Genomic DNA, 13989 nt, shown 5'->3' with positions numbered 1-13989 from the left:
AGGTTGAACAACAGGTCACTATGTCCGTAGCCATTGATAAGCAAATATCCTCTCTTTTATGCATAATTGGATACATATATATTGTTGATACAAAATGTCTTCGATAAAGATTGTATTCCTTCACGTGCAAAGCGTGCGATTAGTGATAGGACTGCCAATTAATGTAAATAACAGCCAATAATATTGAAGTTGTCCCTATTCAGTGACGAAGCGTATCAATTTCCTCAAATAGACTATTTGCTGTATTCTCCTCAACTCTATGCACATATTGTCTATTCCAACTTGAGAGATTTTGGTCACTCAGTCCGAATGAAGCAAACCATGCAGCAGCCAAATCACAAACTAAGCACGACAGACCCGGATTTCGGTCGACTTTACCACCGACTTTATCTATCATTATACAGATTATTGTGGGGCCAGTATGCCATGCTGTTCAGACTTTGATATATCTGGTCCACTGGGATGTAAGATAAGGCTTTAGTTTCCATCAATAAATATTCTTAACTCCACCACAGCCCTTGAATTCTCCATCACTTGATACTACACATACATACGCTTTGACATGAATCGAAGCATTAGCAGAAATAAAATAAAATAACCTATAAGTTTCCACGGTGCCGGTCTTCCGTTGTAAGCATTCTAGACTTAATTCCGATTCTCCAAAATTTGTATAAAGAGATGTCCAGGACAAAGGTAACAAGTCTCATTAAAAATACATCTCCTGCTTGACATCTTCCGGCACAATTTTTTGAATCCTAATTGAAAACCTTCAACAATAATGGCTCAATCTCCCGGAACCCGCATCTTTATGACGGGAGCCAGTGGCTACATCGGCAGCGTAGTCACCGAATTTGTAATCTCCCAGGGATACGAGGTCCACGGCCTTTCCCGTACGGAGGATAACGATACAAAAATGCGAAGACTAGGAGCTGTCCCCGTTCGCGGCAATCTTCAATCCCTCGATGTGCTACGCCGAGAAAGTGAAAATGCTCAAATCGTCATTCACCTTGCCGGCGTCATGACCAGGCACCGGGATTATAACGAGAGCCTTCGTATCGACGCTGCTGCAGTCGACGCTATTTGCCAGACTTTGCGAGGCACTGGCAAGCGCCTACTCGTCACCTCTGGCTCCATGGTGGTTGCTTCTGATCCATCTGGCAATGAAACCACGGAAGCGTAGCCCTTAAGGAAAACCCCGGTTAAGGACAAGGTAATGGCCGAAGAGCATGCCCTGAGCTGGTCTAAAAAAGAAGGGGTTCATGTGGTTTCAATTCGGCTAGCGCCTTATGTATATGGACGTGGAGGCAGTGGTGTGCGACTGTTTATGCAAATGTATAGAAGTCGTGGTGAGGTGGTATACATCTGGGAAGGAAGTACAAGAACATCGGCTGTACACGTTGACGATGCGGCAAGATTGTAGCTTCTTGCGGCAGAAAAGGCAAAGGCTGGAGAAGTGTTCAACTGCACATCATCGACAGATGTGACGGCATTGCGACTTGCAAAGGCAATTGGGTCGATACTCGATCTACCCATAAAGTCCGTCCCATTTGAAGAAGCTGTGACGAGATTTGGTATGTTTTTAGCCAGTTTCCTCAGCACCGAAAATTGGGCGAGTAGCACAAAAGCGATCAAGGCATTAGAATGGGGACCTAGTGAGCCAGACATACTTGAGGATATTACGGCCGGTTCATATGCAACAGTGACCAAGAAATTATTGGAATTTTGATACCGTTTCAGGTTCGAAAAAATGTAGTCTAATGTCTTTTCTAGAGTATCGAATGCATCAAGGGACATGGAAGTATTAAGGTTGTTTGAAGAAATTCATAAACTCTATATTTCATAACATATACGCTGTGGTATCCCTAGTCTAGACCAACGGATGCCTATATACAAATTCGATAGAAATCCCCAACATCTAAACACTCCATGAACAGAACCAAACCCAGGGTTAAAAATACAGAACCTATACCAACAGAGCTGTCATGTAGCGTAAATTTCACACACACATAAATGACTAGTGAAAAAATAATGCTCATCAATAAAAAAATATACACCGAGACATGGATGAGTTAGACCGGAGCGCCTGGTACGATCCCTACCCTTTGAGAAGGAGGATATGTGATAAACAGGGGGAATGAAAGGCAGAATCGAGGCAAGAGGCACCTAGAACATATATAGCTCAAAATCGGAACTCGCCGTATGCTACCCATACCATCATGCCAATCCATGCAGTGGCAAAGATGACAGTGAGGATAGCTGCGCCGGCACGGTCACCAGTGTTGACGGGCTTCGGTTGTGGTACGGTTTGTTCGCCTCCTCCAGCCATGCCACCAGATGGGTCACTCGTGCTGTTACCACCTGTTGTAGATGTCACGGGCGCTGGAGTTTCCGGCGCAGTATAGCCTGAAGACCCATACTGGAAGAAGACAAGGGCGTTGGCAAAGGCGCTGAGAGCGGCCATTTCTTGTTCAATACCGTCTGTACCGTCCCAAGTCGTATTGTGCCAAACAATACCGCATTCGTTATTAGGTCCCGAACATTGTGTGCCGGCAGCCTCAGCAGACTTTTTCATTTTGGGCTCAATCTCTCCATATGTATACGGAGCGAGTTGGGCAACCAGGGATAACCAGTTTGTTATCAGGCCTTTGTAAATGATCTGATCTCGGTTACAGGTCCCATACGGCTCGCAGGATATTTCGGACAATGTATTGCTGCCGTATTCGGCAGGGAAAAATCTTTCAAACAATTGGCCCATCAAGCCATCGATGCCGGTTTTGTATCTAGCGGCTCCATTCGTCTAGGAAAATCATCAGTGGCGATTTGAGTAAGAGGGGGAAACATGACTTACGAAGTTGTACATGTAAGCAAGGCCAGCAATATAAGAACCGTAGTTGTAACTCCATTGCTGGTCGTTCGGGGCACCGCAGTTCTGATTAATGAGGATGGAATCGTTCAAAAACCAAGTCTGGTTGTCCAATAGAGGAACCGACATGGTCCAATCCCAAACCGTGTCCGCCCAGTCTGCGTAGGTCTGATTATTTGTGAACCTTGCGAGACGCGCTGCCAGCTGCATAAATCCAGCATTGGAAATCGAGTTCTTCGCGTTGTAACCGGATCCTTGGATAGAGTTGACTTGCCACCGTAACCCTCCACCACATGACGCTTTATCTGTTTCCCAGCGAGCAACGAAATCATTGAATGCACCTTGTGCGAGACTCAACCAGGATGGGTTATTTGGTACGTCGGGAAATTTTTGCTCGATGGCAGTCGTTGCTGCCAATGCCCAAAACTCTTGGTCATCATTTCCCTATACACGAAGCATCCCGTCAGAGCTATTCAATCAAGTTATCTTCTATATCCATAGTTTTCTCACTTACCATATACATACTGGCCGAGGCAGGGTCGAAATCGTTGGCATCTCCCTTCTGATTCAACATGCCTTTGTTGACCAGGTCATTATACTGATCGTCGCCGGTCCAATGCCAGTAATTAATCAAAAAGGTGAAGAAGGCACCTCCTTCCCACCACGTGTTGTAAAATTGCCCCGGGATATTTCGGACTGATGGATCGCGATTATTATAATAGTTCACGGCCGATGCGGCTGCTGTGGTGGCGGCGTCCTTGAGTGACTGGGCGCTATCTGCATCAACGGTTATTCCTGCCGTAAAAGGCGCCAGCGCCAGTAGCTGAAAGGACAGTAGATTCGACAAGTGCATATTTGCGCTGTTGGAGCGATCGTGATGCGGTCGACTCTGGATATTCTAGATGGCGACAACGGGAGCCATCTGCCCGCTTCACGAGAATACCAAGTAAGGTCGTTCGGTGATCTCTGTCGGAAAGATAAGAATTTCGAAATGAGAAAACTCAAGCAGTATATTCAACGGCTATTATGTATATGGCTCGATAAGCAATGTGAACGAATGTCGGCGCAAAATGTGGCCAGTCTCTTGGAAGTTCGGCGGCTAGGTCACGATGGATGATGCATTTGGCTGGAGAAAAGACTAAAGGAAACGAGTCCGGGCCTCCGGTGCCGCCAAGGAGAACGCTTCTCCTAACCTGAGACTAACACCTGAGACAAGACAGGTGAGATGACATACCCATACCACCAGGCCCTTGGGGCCTAACCGGTGATCAACGCGTAAGCCCAATCCCATGATCCACGGCAAGGAGAGGCTGTGCGCGCTATCCAAGCCTATCATCGACATCGGCCGAAAAGACTGGGCCCCCGTTGCTTGGTTCAGACCAGCTGGCCAACCGGCGCTCTCTCAAGCCTGGCCCCTTGCTCCAGTAGGCCGCCACAATGGGCCAGTCCCATCCGAGTGGACAGTTAACTGGCCGGTCGCCGTGCTTGCATCCGCACTATTCCGGCCACTTTTCCTATTCTGGCGGCCTTTCGTTGAGGATGCTAAATTAAATGATTCGGTATTAAATACAAAAATAATCATGAATATGAATGAATGGTATTGAGCTGCTCAACAATACATATACCTATGTGATGCGAGAGCTGGAGATGCAGCATAGAATCCTTGGGCCGCTTTTAAATAATCGTGCACGTGGAGAATACAGCATACATAGCAACACAACAGCAGGTGGTAGCACATACATGGGTGTGATAGTTCCGCAGAGGCCGGTTATTAGGCTGTTTATTAGGCTGGAGCTTCACTATGATATCAGTCCCTACCGACAAAGTCTTTCGTAGTCTTTCGTAACATTTGAAATGGAAACGTCCAACAGACACGGTATTGGTGGATTTTTATTAGTTGATGCTCACCAGTGCTAAATAACGATCGAGCATAATTCCTGCGTATAGAAAGTGACCAATGCAATGTGGTCCAAGCTTGGTAGATAAATATATATATCTGATATATTTTCTATTGTTGACATTGATGCTTGACAGCCTGCCCATTATATCATATTGTTCAGTGAAATGAGTGCTCTTTGTGCTGTTTCCCTTTGCCAATCTAATGAAATACTGCTTCGAACAATCACAACGAGTATCCCCATAACTCGTATCACGTCTGTTAACCCAACAATATGAGATGGTCTTCTCTGATCATCTTCCTCTGCGTTTCCTTTGAATGGATTCAACGATGGAACAGAGCCAATTCCGGATGTTGTTACCACGATGTATAAGGCCTTACTCGTGGTCATTTGGAATTCCTCAATGTAACGGCTTCGACATTGCTCCATGAAAGTGAGTTGGTCTGATGTGCAGGCAGGGGCTTCAAGTGCGTTGTTTAGAAACTCAAGAGTGTAATATGAAAGATACATCCGAAATATCGAACGAAAAAGGTAATGGGATATATAGTCGAAGTCAATGTGATCGGAAAGGTTACACGGTGCTAGTGACGGTTCCATTAAATCCTCTGTATAAGTCTCATCAGAAGAGAAGAATGCGTTTGCTAATTTTTCGACCTCATCAACATTCTGTAAGATGAATGATAAATTGCGTAAAAGGATATTCGGATCTTTTGTGCTTATCAGTTGTCGAATTAAACTGCATATCCGAGCGCAGTGAGTAGCAAAAATTGTATTCTGCACGGTCGTAGTCGCATGTCTATATGACGAGAACTCGCAACGTCGATAAGCTTCTTCAATCCATGTAAAACGTTCTTCAGGAAAGTCTTGTCCGGTCATAATTGCTTGACATTGCTTTTTACGCAAACTAATTAATAAATTGACCCCACGAAAGATAGCTCGGCGACAAGAAACTAATTCGAAGGTGACAAACTTACTATAGTGTTGAAAACCATAAAAAATAACTTTTCTCCCTGTGTTGTGGAGAATTGCGCAAGGTCTCGAATGCGAAGCAACTCTGTCATGCCTTGAACATGGTTATCCCATCGCAGTGCTGCCATTTCGGGGAGATACCATGTCGCGTTCCCCAACTTATCTGAATCAGCAGATATATTAGTCCAGACTTGTACGAGCTCTGTGATAGGCAGTGGTAGACATGAATTGGTCAAGATGGGACGAAATGGGGCTGTTAGAGGTGAAAGGAGCTAGAGATCTTACCTCATAAACGCTCAAAAGCCAAACACTTAATAATGTGTCATCTCTCTTGGATTTCTCTTCATCACGCAGGGCCGAATTAATAGCAGAAAGCGCATTTCCGTATTCTAGTATCTGGGTTACAGTACTAGATGACCGAGCTAAATGGAAAAGATATGAACATCCGATAGTTTTGCCGACATAATAAATGGAAGACCCTTCATTAACTCCAGACAAAAGGCGTGGAATGAAGTTGAACGAGCTCGCATTGTCACCATTCACCATGTCAGAGGAAAATAAGTGTATCGCCATAGGCATCGCCTGGTCCTTCCACGACTCTTGCAACAGGTTTTGCGATAGACAGTATCTCTGTCTTGAAAAGGATTGCGAGCCCGCATCATGCTGGTCTAAGAAACACTTTCTCTGTTGAACTTTCCGACCAAATGAAATGCGATGACTAAGAGTTTTATTGGAGTGAATTTTCCTTGTGTCATGCTCAATGGTGTGGACTTTATGGGTTTCTTGTTGTAATTCGGAATCTTCTGTGTTCTGAACTGCCTGACCTCCCGCCTTTGTGGCCCTTTTGCGACGGTCATGGCCTATTTTGTGGTGGAAAGACGAGACTGTGTCTACGCGAAAGCGCATCGCCAGCTCATCCCGATATCCCCGACATGTTTGTCCATTTATCAGACACCGACGGCACTGAGGTCGTTCGAGGTCGCACTGTTAACGCATATTTGAATTTAAATTAATAAAATTACGCGGACTTTCGGCGTTGCAAGCACGGTGAAATCATAGCACTCACCCTTATCCGCCGTTGGCGGCAGTTGTAACAGCCAAAACTAGGTTGACCGGTATTCGGCATTATTCTGTGACCAAGTCCAGTATTACAGCTTGAAAACCGTAATAAGCAGTAATTCATGCCAAGCAGTGTCCGCTGAAGATTACGACACGAGTGGTACTGTTAATTTATGAGCTTGCACTGGGATCAAATCAACCAGGGGGTTAGTTTGAATAAGCTAATCCGTTTCTAGCTAATGCCGAACTAGTGTACAGAATAAGTCAGGGTAGGGACTTTCAAAGGGTCCACTATTTATTACGTAGTTATAACACGTAAACCGCCCCCAAACCTTGAGGGCCTTGGCCTCAGTCATCTTCCGGCTGGAACTGATAACAGCTCGTTCTGCCACAGTCCGTCATCGTTAATACCGTATGTATCATTGGGCAGCCATGAACGGTGATACCGTAGAAATATGTGATGGTCTTTGGTGTCAATAACAACACTCATGGAATCCACACGAGAAGCCTCTGGGATATTTTCCCCCGGTCCAATTCCTTCAGACTCGATTTCTACCATTCGTTCCAGTGCCAGAATCGGCCCGGATACCCAGATGTCTTCATGTCCCTTTAATTCTCGTAAGAGTAGAGTCACTTGACGACGAATCAGCCAATCACGGCATTTAAATCCACAAAACAGCAGCGGTGGGACGATAGACGTCACCGAAGGGAAAATTGACAGCGCCGATTGACCTTTCGTGGGTGTTATAAGAGATTTCGCTAGCACAACTGCTCGCTGGAAATGTGCAAGAAATTTGTCGTATCTCATTTCGTTCGCTTCAGGTTCGCTGCTCGTGAATAATTTAATGTAAATAACTTCGCTCCATAATGCAAATAGTGTAAGGGCATCACGATCACTCTGTGGCACATCATCCCCGTGTATCGTAATAGAACGCTTTAATTGTGTCCTCCATAGCCGTAGCATGCTCAGAACTGCGCCTTCTCCATTACGTATATGTGTAATTGCGGGTCCTATGTTGAAGCCCTGAGCATCAATACGTAATAATACCCACCCCAGAACAATGATGAAGTGATTAACAGCCTCCGCATTAACATGAGATTTCGTGGGCCGAGAGTTTTCGACATCCGGAGAAGGAAGCGATGGGTGATCATCTTCCACGAAGGTTTTTGGATCTGCGCAGGTTGATCGATGTATTTGTAGTTGAGAGAAAGTTTGTATAAAGGCTGGACCACTTGAACCAACGCTGAAATTCTCTTTTTGCCATTCCTGTAAAAGCCGGTATCCGGATTGAAAATGATAATCCGCGATATTGGTATCCTCTTCAAAAAGAGCGAGACATACCAAGACAACACAAGTGGTTAGCACGACTTGATTTCGTGAGCTGCCTGGTGGTGCCTTGGAGAGATATTGTCGAAGACATGCAATTGATTTGTTACACTGTTGGAGACTGAGATAAGCTTGCCCAGCATCTATTGCGTGCTTCAACTGCACCCGTTCAAATTGTATGTGCCTAGCGCTCATGGCAATGACGGCATGGCGGACTGCAGGCTGTTCCTCGCTAAGTTGATGAACCAATCCATGCCAGAACTCGTCGTGAAAATATCCCCCACAATGACGAGCTGTGTAATTGCGGAAGAGGTTCAAGTGCCATCGTTCCGGTTGGGTGAGATCAACTTGGCCAGGAGAATTTAGGGTGACAGGGATGATTAGGTCTTGCTCGAATTGCTGGGCAGTTGAAGCCTTGGCCACAATGGGAATATGAAGAGTGCTTTGCCTCACCCTCCTGGCGGCCTTTGTTCTTTTGTCAGGAATGGTGCAGTATCCTTCGCATTCTCGTCCGGAACTAATGCACATGCGACATGACGGACGGTTCTCGTCGCATTTCTTATGTCGACGCCTGCATATTCATGAGTAATTGCTGCATAGGGAAAATCAGATAAATGGCAGTGGGTTTGGGAATTAAAAAGACAGAGAGAATGAATGGCACTTTTTGAGACTTTTAGGGTGGGGCGTTAGCATAGAGTTGACCTTACTTGCAAGTTAAACAGCCTGTTCGCACTTTCGGGTGACTCGTTCTAACCCTTCGTTCTTTGTCACACTGTTTCTCAGTACTAACCATTGCGGAGACTGCTAAATATGTGGGAATAATAGCTCGGTCGAATGTCACGATGCCGTTCAAGCCCGAAAGGACGTCTAACTCCTGCTAGAGGGCGTATGAGTGCCTTTATAGTTTTATGCGTATATGCATGTCTCCACTTTTCTAGCTATTCAGCGAGCGCCTCTTCGACAGGCGAAGTGGATTATCATGCAGCAGCATACTCGATATGGTTTTAACATTGTTTTGTATGCCGTACCCGAAAGTTTCAACATCAAGCAGTGAACCACAGACGTTGTGGTTTGCTCCACAACTTTCCGCGGTTAACACGAGTCAAATCCCACCCTGGTTAATTCCGCTCTTGTCTCTGATACTAGTGTAATGCCTAGTAAAACCAGCGGACGTCCCGAGAAATGATTCAGGATATCACGCAGGGTGATGAAAGCGGATAATTTGGCGGGAGCGCACACACCGCAAGGAATGGGAGAGGATCCACTGAAATAATTTAGCTCACCAACAGGTAACAAATCAGGCCTTGAATATGGCAGGAGGGAGCGAGCACCGTGGTTTAAATTGGGAAATCAGTACGAAATCAGTCCGACAATAAGCTTCTCCGCTACGGACTGGGCGGTGGCACATTTTTACTACATCCGGAGTAGCTTCACACCATAGTAGAGGGGCCTGCAAGAGAAACGGCCCCCTGAGCAGAAGCGCGATGCGCTCTAGTTGCGTCGTCGCTACTAACTAAATAACACTGCCTGGGGTACTGGTCCGTGATAGACCCTTAAAATAGAAAACATTTACACCATGATCCTGTCAGGGTCCGCCTATCGTTCTCAACATATGTGACTATTAGGTCTGCACGATGCTACTGGTTTTCATGCGGTCGTGTTGTTTTCAACATGAATTAGAGCCAACAGGTAATGGACGATCGTTACATGAATTATTTATTCGGGAGCCCTATGGAACCATGCGCAACGACGTTGACGCCCACGTAACAGTCCAGACTCGGCGTGAGCGTCATTGGTTGAATGGAGGGGCGACAAACAAGAAATGATCTACGAAAGAGCAACTATCAGCTGCTGGGCTACGGGATTCGCTAAGTGATGGAATCTCGGAGTTAGCGATGAATTATTGATGTTGGGTAAGCGCTAATCAAAACACAAATCCTCTTCAGACTCTTCGGCAATAATAAATTTCTGTGGATGTTGGCTGAGGAATTGCGGATTGCGCAAAAACAGGGTTCAAGTAATGACCCTAGTATTATTCCGGTAGGCCAGTTGCTGTCGGTAGTTAGCCTATTGATCTATCAACCTATTACAGCATGTAATGCCAACCCACAACCAATGGAAACTGAATTTATTGGCAAGCTCGTATTGCTAGCGAAAGCTAAGTATGCAGGGATTTCCCCCCGGCTCCAGCCCTAAACACTTTATGGTAAGAAACATTGGATCAGAGTTATTAGTAATTTTTTAGTGGAACTCCCGGCGCCCATGTGTTGCTATTAAAAGTATATTCAGCGGATTCACAGTCTTCAGCTTTGTTGGGTTGCAAGTCTGTGCCGTTTCAGGGATTGATGGACATGGTATTTGTCACTTCGCCATATTAAACTATCCACCAGAATGCTTCTAGTAAAAAGAGGGGCCAATGTCGTCTCCACCACGACGTTGGTGAGTTGACAATATGCATAGACGGCAGAGTAGTCCCAACACGAGTGCAAACACGAGTCAGAAAAATGTCGATTGTCTCTTGGCGACACACCCTCCGATTACTCATATCTCCACCTCCTCCCGTCCCCCTAAATAATACGTGTTATTAGAGTGCTGACTCGATCTGGTCTCTCCCATGTGGAATCTAGTGTTAATCCCGATAGTAGGCAGACCCTTGGGACCTTTCAGGTTATATGACCGCAAAGCGTATTGACTTTATGGTTATAATGCTGACGATTCTTGGAACATTCAAGAAATGGTCTTGTTCTAGAATTAATCTAACAACAGGGCTATTGCTAAATGGCTGCATCCTTGCATTCCACCATTATTTAGTGTACGGAACCAACCTTACGAATGAGTGACATTGGGGCCAACTGATAGTGGTGGCTTGAAACACCAACAGACAGAGATGCGGCATTTATCGGTGAATATGACATCCAAGTTGGTTTCTCGCTAGATACCGAATGGGAAGCTTTCTTCTTATTATCATGTGCGCAGGACTCACCAGGGAGCCAATGGCCCTGGAGATTGCAGGCGAAATCTGTTGGATCACGGCCTTTACCAGTTCAAACGTCAAGGGTACTCACTCATGACAGCTATCTCTGCATCGTCGGCCTTCGGGCTTCGGAAGTACGGGTTTACCCAGTGTATCGCTGCTATTGCATCACTGGACCTTTGAATTAATATTAAGTTGTGAAGCTTAATCTAGTTTCGACTTAGCATGACCTGCCCACCATGCACATTGACTTGTGAAATGCTTATCGCTAATAAGGAATGAATAACTGAATCCTTAAATGGTACAAAGTAGTCTTCTGATCATCTAGTCGAGTGGAACTAACTTACCCTGGAATCTCACGACCTATGCTGCACACGCGGATAGGAACGGTCAAGCAGGGTCCAATTAATCAACTTGTGAATAAACATTTTCCTTTTCTCTAAGACGTTAAATGCTGATCTGAAGTGTCTTCTTCACAGCTTATCCATTTAAGGACTTAATAATGCCTCCCACTCAACATGCTGCAAAACAGTTGTTTGTTTAATTTGTCTTCTGCAAGACCCTAGTACTAGCCGGGATCAAATTTCTTGAGCTAGTGCACTTAGACACGCCTAGACAGACACCGATAAACCTTCGTACGGGTGTAACCATCCCGATGGTTTCGAGTGGATAACTTCGTTTAAAATATGCTATCGGGTACCTCTGGGCTCCTTAAATCCGCCCAATGAATTGCTTCCTCAAAAGAAAAATAGGCATTTAGCTTAATTTATTTATCTCCCATCAATATGGAGTTTACTTGATTGGTTGGTTGGTTCTATTCACTCCTTGATGACACTATGATGTTTCTTCTGCTGATTCAGATATTGAAAAGCGAGTTTCGTGCTGTCTCTATACTCTTCATCAAAATCTGTTGGGTTAATAAGAGCCTCAGCATGCTATAACTTATGCTGCAGTTTGTATCATCTTCACACTCTCATCCCATAATCTACTCGCAGCTTCAGCGTCATACACATGCTCAGCGTATCCAGGGCTGAGCGGTGGTGAATTAACGTCGAACGGCTGACTTTCTGACACATCTTCCAGGAATTTGCCCCCCTTCCCTTCCCACTCCCTCGCAGTGGCTGCCCAGACTGTAGTAGCCGCGCCTTGTTTAGAATTTTTCAAATTAGCTTGGATTGCTGGGTTTTGCGCCAGAGCTGCCATTTGATCGGCCGGTGTTTTCCTGTTGAGATCAGTACCGAGAATTATACCTGGGTGGGCTGCGAGCCCTCGAACACCCTGTGCCGAAAAACGACGATCGACTTCGAGGGCCATATAGATATTGGCAGTCTTGGATTGCGCATATGCTAGTAAAGGCTGATACTCTTCAGGATTGTTATCAAAGAAGTAATCGCCGAAGCGAATCTTTGATTGCCGATGTCCTTGTGCAGAGAGACAGACCACTCTTGAGTTGTAGGATGGCGTCGAGGAGGATATGAGTGCATCCTTGACGGCCTGGAATAGGGCAAAATGACCTAAGTGATTGATCCCAAAGTGCTGCTCAAATCCATCTTTGGTTTGATCTTTTGGGTAGCCTCTAACACCTTGATCATGAATAGTGTTAACATTTACCATCTTGTATGATGCTGACAGAACAATTGATAACTTACCAGCATTGCAAATAAGAACATTCAATTTTCCACCCGACAATTCCAAGAATTCGCTCGCGACTTGACGAATATTCTCTAACGAGTCGAGATACATTTCCAAGAAAACGACTTTTCCTGGTTTCCCATCCACTGTCAAAGACTTGACGGCGTTTTCACCTTTCTCGCGATTCTGCCCAGTAATGTATACATCTGCACCGGTAGCATGGATTGCTCGCGCGGTTTGGTAGCCAATTCCGCCAGTGCCGCCAGTGATCAAGAAAACCTTTCCACCCAGCTTACCTTCTAGATCTTGGTCACGGATTACTTTCAACGCGGTTGGTCGGGCATCACCCTCCCCATTCAAGTATTTGTGATCAGCTGCGTAGGGAGCAAGGAATGACGACATTGTGTAGAAATTTGTATTTTTTGATCGTTTGATTTTTTGTAGAAGAATTTATGTTCTTTCTACCTGGCCTTAATCGAGCTATACTGACGCTTTTATATCCTACAAATTTATAGGGGTCTGTTTCACGGTGGCTCTGTCCCGCGGCGATCAATTATCTCCATGGACATATTAACGGGTTTTAGGGTTATCTCCTACGGCTTCGCCACATAGTTAAACGGATTTCACCTGTGAACGGCGCACCACCCATTTAAAGCTGGCTTTTTTGGGCTCTCAAGATTTTGCACTTTTATTAGAAAATATAGCCTGAAATTGATACATAATATTAGTTTCAGACTCTTTTTTAATAAAAGTGCGAAAAAATAAGGGTCTCAAAATGCCAGCTTTATATAGGAATTGGATGTGTCAGTGTACGTCGTTCATGGGTTAAATACATTAATGCTAGAATTTGAGAATGCGAAAAACATTATAGTGGTAAATCATGAGTCTGAACTAGTGATAGTGAAACATAGAATTAAATGTCATCAAATACTAATGACCCCGCAGGTTTATAATTTCTTGGTCAGTTTCTTTGTACGGGTTGTGTCCGTTGTTGATGACACCCGGATTGTTCAGCTGTATTGTTTCTGGAGAATAATTACCTGTCTTTGGAGTCGCATATATTCCATAGTATTGGCTAGATATAGACAGACATTCTAATGAAATTGGATTCTTTTGGGGTTTTTTTCGTGCGAAGCCTTTCCCCTCTCAATCGTGCAAATCACAGTGGTCCAGTTCAGCCACTGCGAGGATTGATAAGCAGAGACCTACATCAATTCAATTTATTTGTTTCGAATACTATAAGTAAATTTGTGTAGACCTAATTACT

At 45.0% G+C, this 13989-nt stretch overlaps 5 protein-coding genes across 5 annotated transcripts; 1 reads left to right on the top strand and 4 right to left on the bottom strand.

The window, feature by feature from the left end:
* Nucleotides 1-720: 720 nt before the first annotated feature.
* BGW36DRAFT_413849 (putative NAD dependent epimerase/dehydratase) lies at nt 721-1726 on the top strand (the record flags this gene model as incomplete). Its single annotated transcript, XM_046219268.1, has 5 exons — nt 721-1138; nt 1181-1346; nt 1371-1396; nt 1421-1480; nt 1505-1726. Exons 1-5 carry the CDS (start codon nt 779-781, stop codon nt 1724-1726), a joined length of 834 nt encoding a protein of 277 aa, XP_046076215.1. The 5' UTR covers nt 721-778.
* A 453-nt stretch (nt 1727-2179) lies between these two features.
* On the bottom strand, nt 2180-3716 carry BGW36DRAFT_354629 (putative glycosyl hydrolase; the record flags this gene model as incomplete). Its single annotated transcript, XM_046213543.1, has 3 exons — nt 2180-2797; nt 2849-3307; nt 3378-3716. 3 exons carry the CDS (start codon nt 3714-3716, stop codon nt 2180-2182), a joined length of 1416 nt encoding a protein of 471 aa, XP_046076214.1.
* Nucleotides 3717-4802: 1086 nt separating this feature from the next.
* BGW36DRAFT_83850 (uncharacterized protein) lies at nt 4803-6944 on the bottom strand. Its single transcript, XM_046222629.1, has 5 exons — nt 6797-6944; nt 6016-6714; nt 5872-5893; nt 5736-5815; nt 4803-5652 (listed from the first exon to the last, which is right to left on the bottom strand). Exons 1-5 carry the CDS (start codon nt 6911-6913, stop codon nt 4906-4908), a joined length of 1665 nt encoding a protein of 554 aa, XP_046076213.1. The 5' UTR covers nt 6914-6944; the 3' UTR covers nt 4803-4905.
* Nucleotides 6945-7141: 197 nt separating this feature from the next.
* Nucleotides 7142-8909, bottom strand: BGW36DRAFT_287062 (uncharacterized protein; the record flags this gene model as incomplete). The annotated part of the gene is made up of 2 exons (XM_046210475.1): nt 7142-8687; nt 8824-8909. The coding sequence occupies 2 exons, from the start codon at nt 8907-8909 to the stop codon at nt 7142-7144; spliced, it is 1632 nt and encodes a 543-aa protein (XP_046076212.1).
* Nucleotides 8910-11816: 2907 nt separating this feature from the next.
* BGW36DRAFT_333845 (putative short-chain dehydrogenase) lies at nt 11817-13203 on the bottom strand. Its single transcript, XM_046212890.1, has 2 exons — nt 12740-13203; nt 11817-12673 (listed from the first exon to the last, which is right to left on the bottom strand). Exons 1-2 carry the CDS (start codon nt 13122-13124, stop codon nt 12033-12035), a joined length of 1026 nt encoding a protein of 341 aa, XP_046076211.1. The 5' UTR covers nt 13125-13203; the 3' UTR covers nt 11817-12032.
* Nucleotides 13204-13989: the final 786 nt, after the last annotated feature.

Source organism: Talaromyces proteolyticus (genome assembly GCF_021365285.1).
Source record: "Talaromyces proteolyticus strain PMI_201 chromosome Unknown BGW36scaffold_2, whole genome shotgun sequence".
In the NCBI taxonomy this organism is placed as follows: Eukaryota; Fungi; Ascomycota; class Eurotiomycetes; order Eurotiales; family Trichocomaceae; genus Talaromyces; species Talaromyces proteolyticus.
Note: the sequence above shows the minus strand (reverse complement) of the source record. Positions and strands in the feature narration are given on the sequence as shown.

Excerpts from the sequence above, each read along its gene's own strand:
- BGW36DRAFT_83850 (XM_046222629.1), bottom strand. The coding sequence starts at position 6,913 with ATGAATTACTGCTTATTACGGTTTTCAAGCTGTAATACTGGACTTGGT. Across the intron at positions 6,715-6,796 it reads GCCGCCAACGGCGGATAAGG|TGCGACCTCGAACGACCTCA; the intron begins GTGAGTGCTATG and ends ATGCGTTAACAG. Across the intron at positions 5,894-6,015 it reads GGCTTTTGAGCGTTTATGAG|ATAAGTTGGGGAACGCGACA; the intron begins GTAAGATCTCTA and ends CTGCTGATTCAG.
- BGW36DRAFT_333845 (XM_046212890.1), bottom strand. The coding sequence starts at position 13,124 with ATGTCGTCATTCCTTGCTCCCTACGCAGCTGATCACAAATACTTGAAT. Across the intron at positions 12,674-12,739 it reads TGTTCTTATTTGCAATGCTG|GTGTTAGAGGCTACCCAAAA; the intron begins GTAAGTTATCAA and ends TTCATGATCAAG.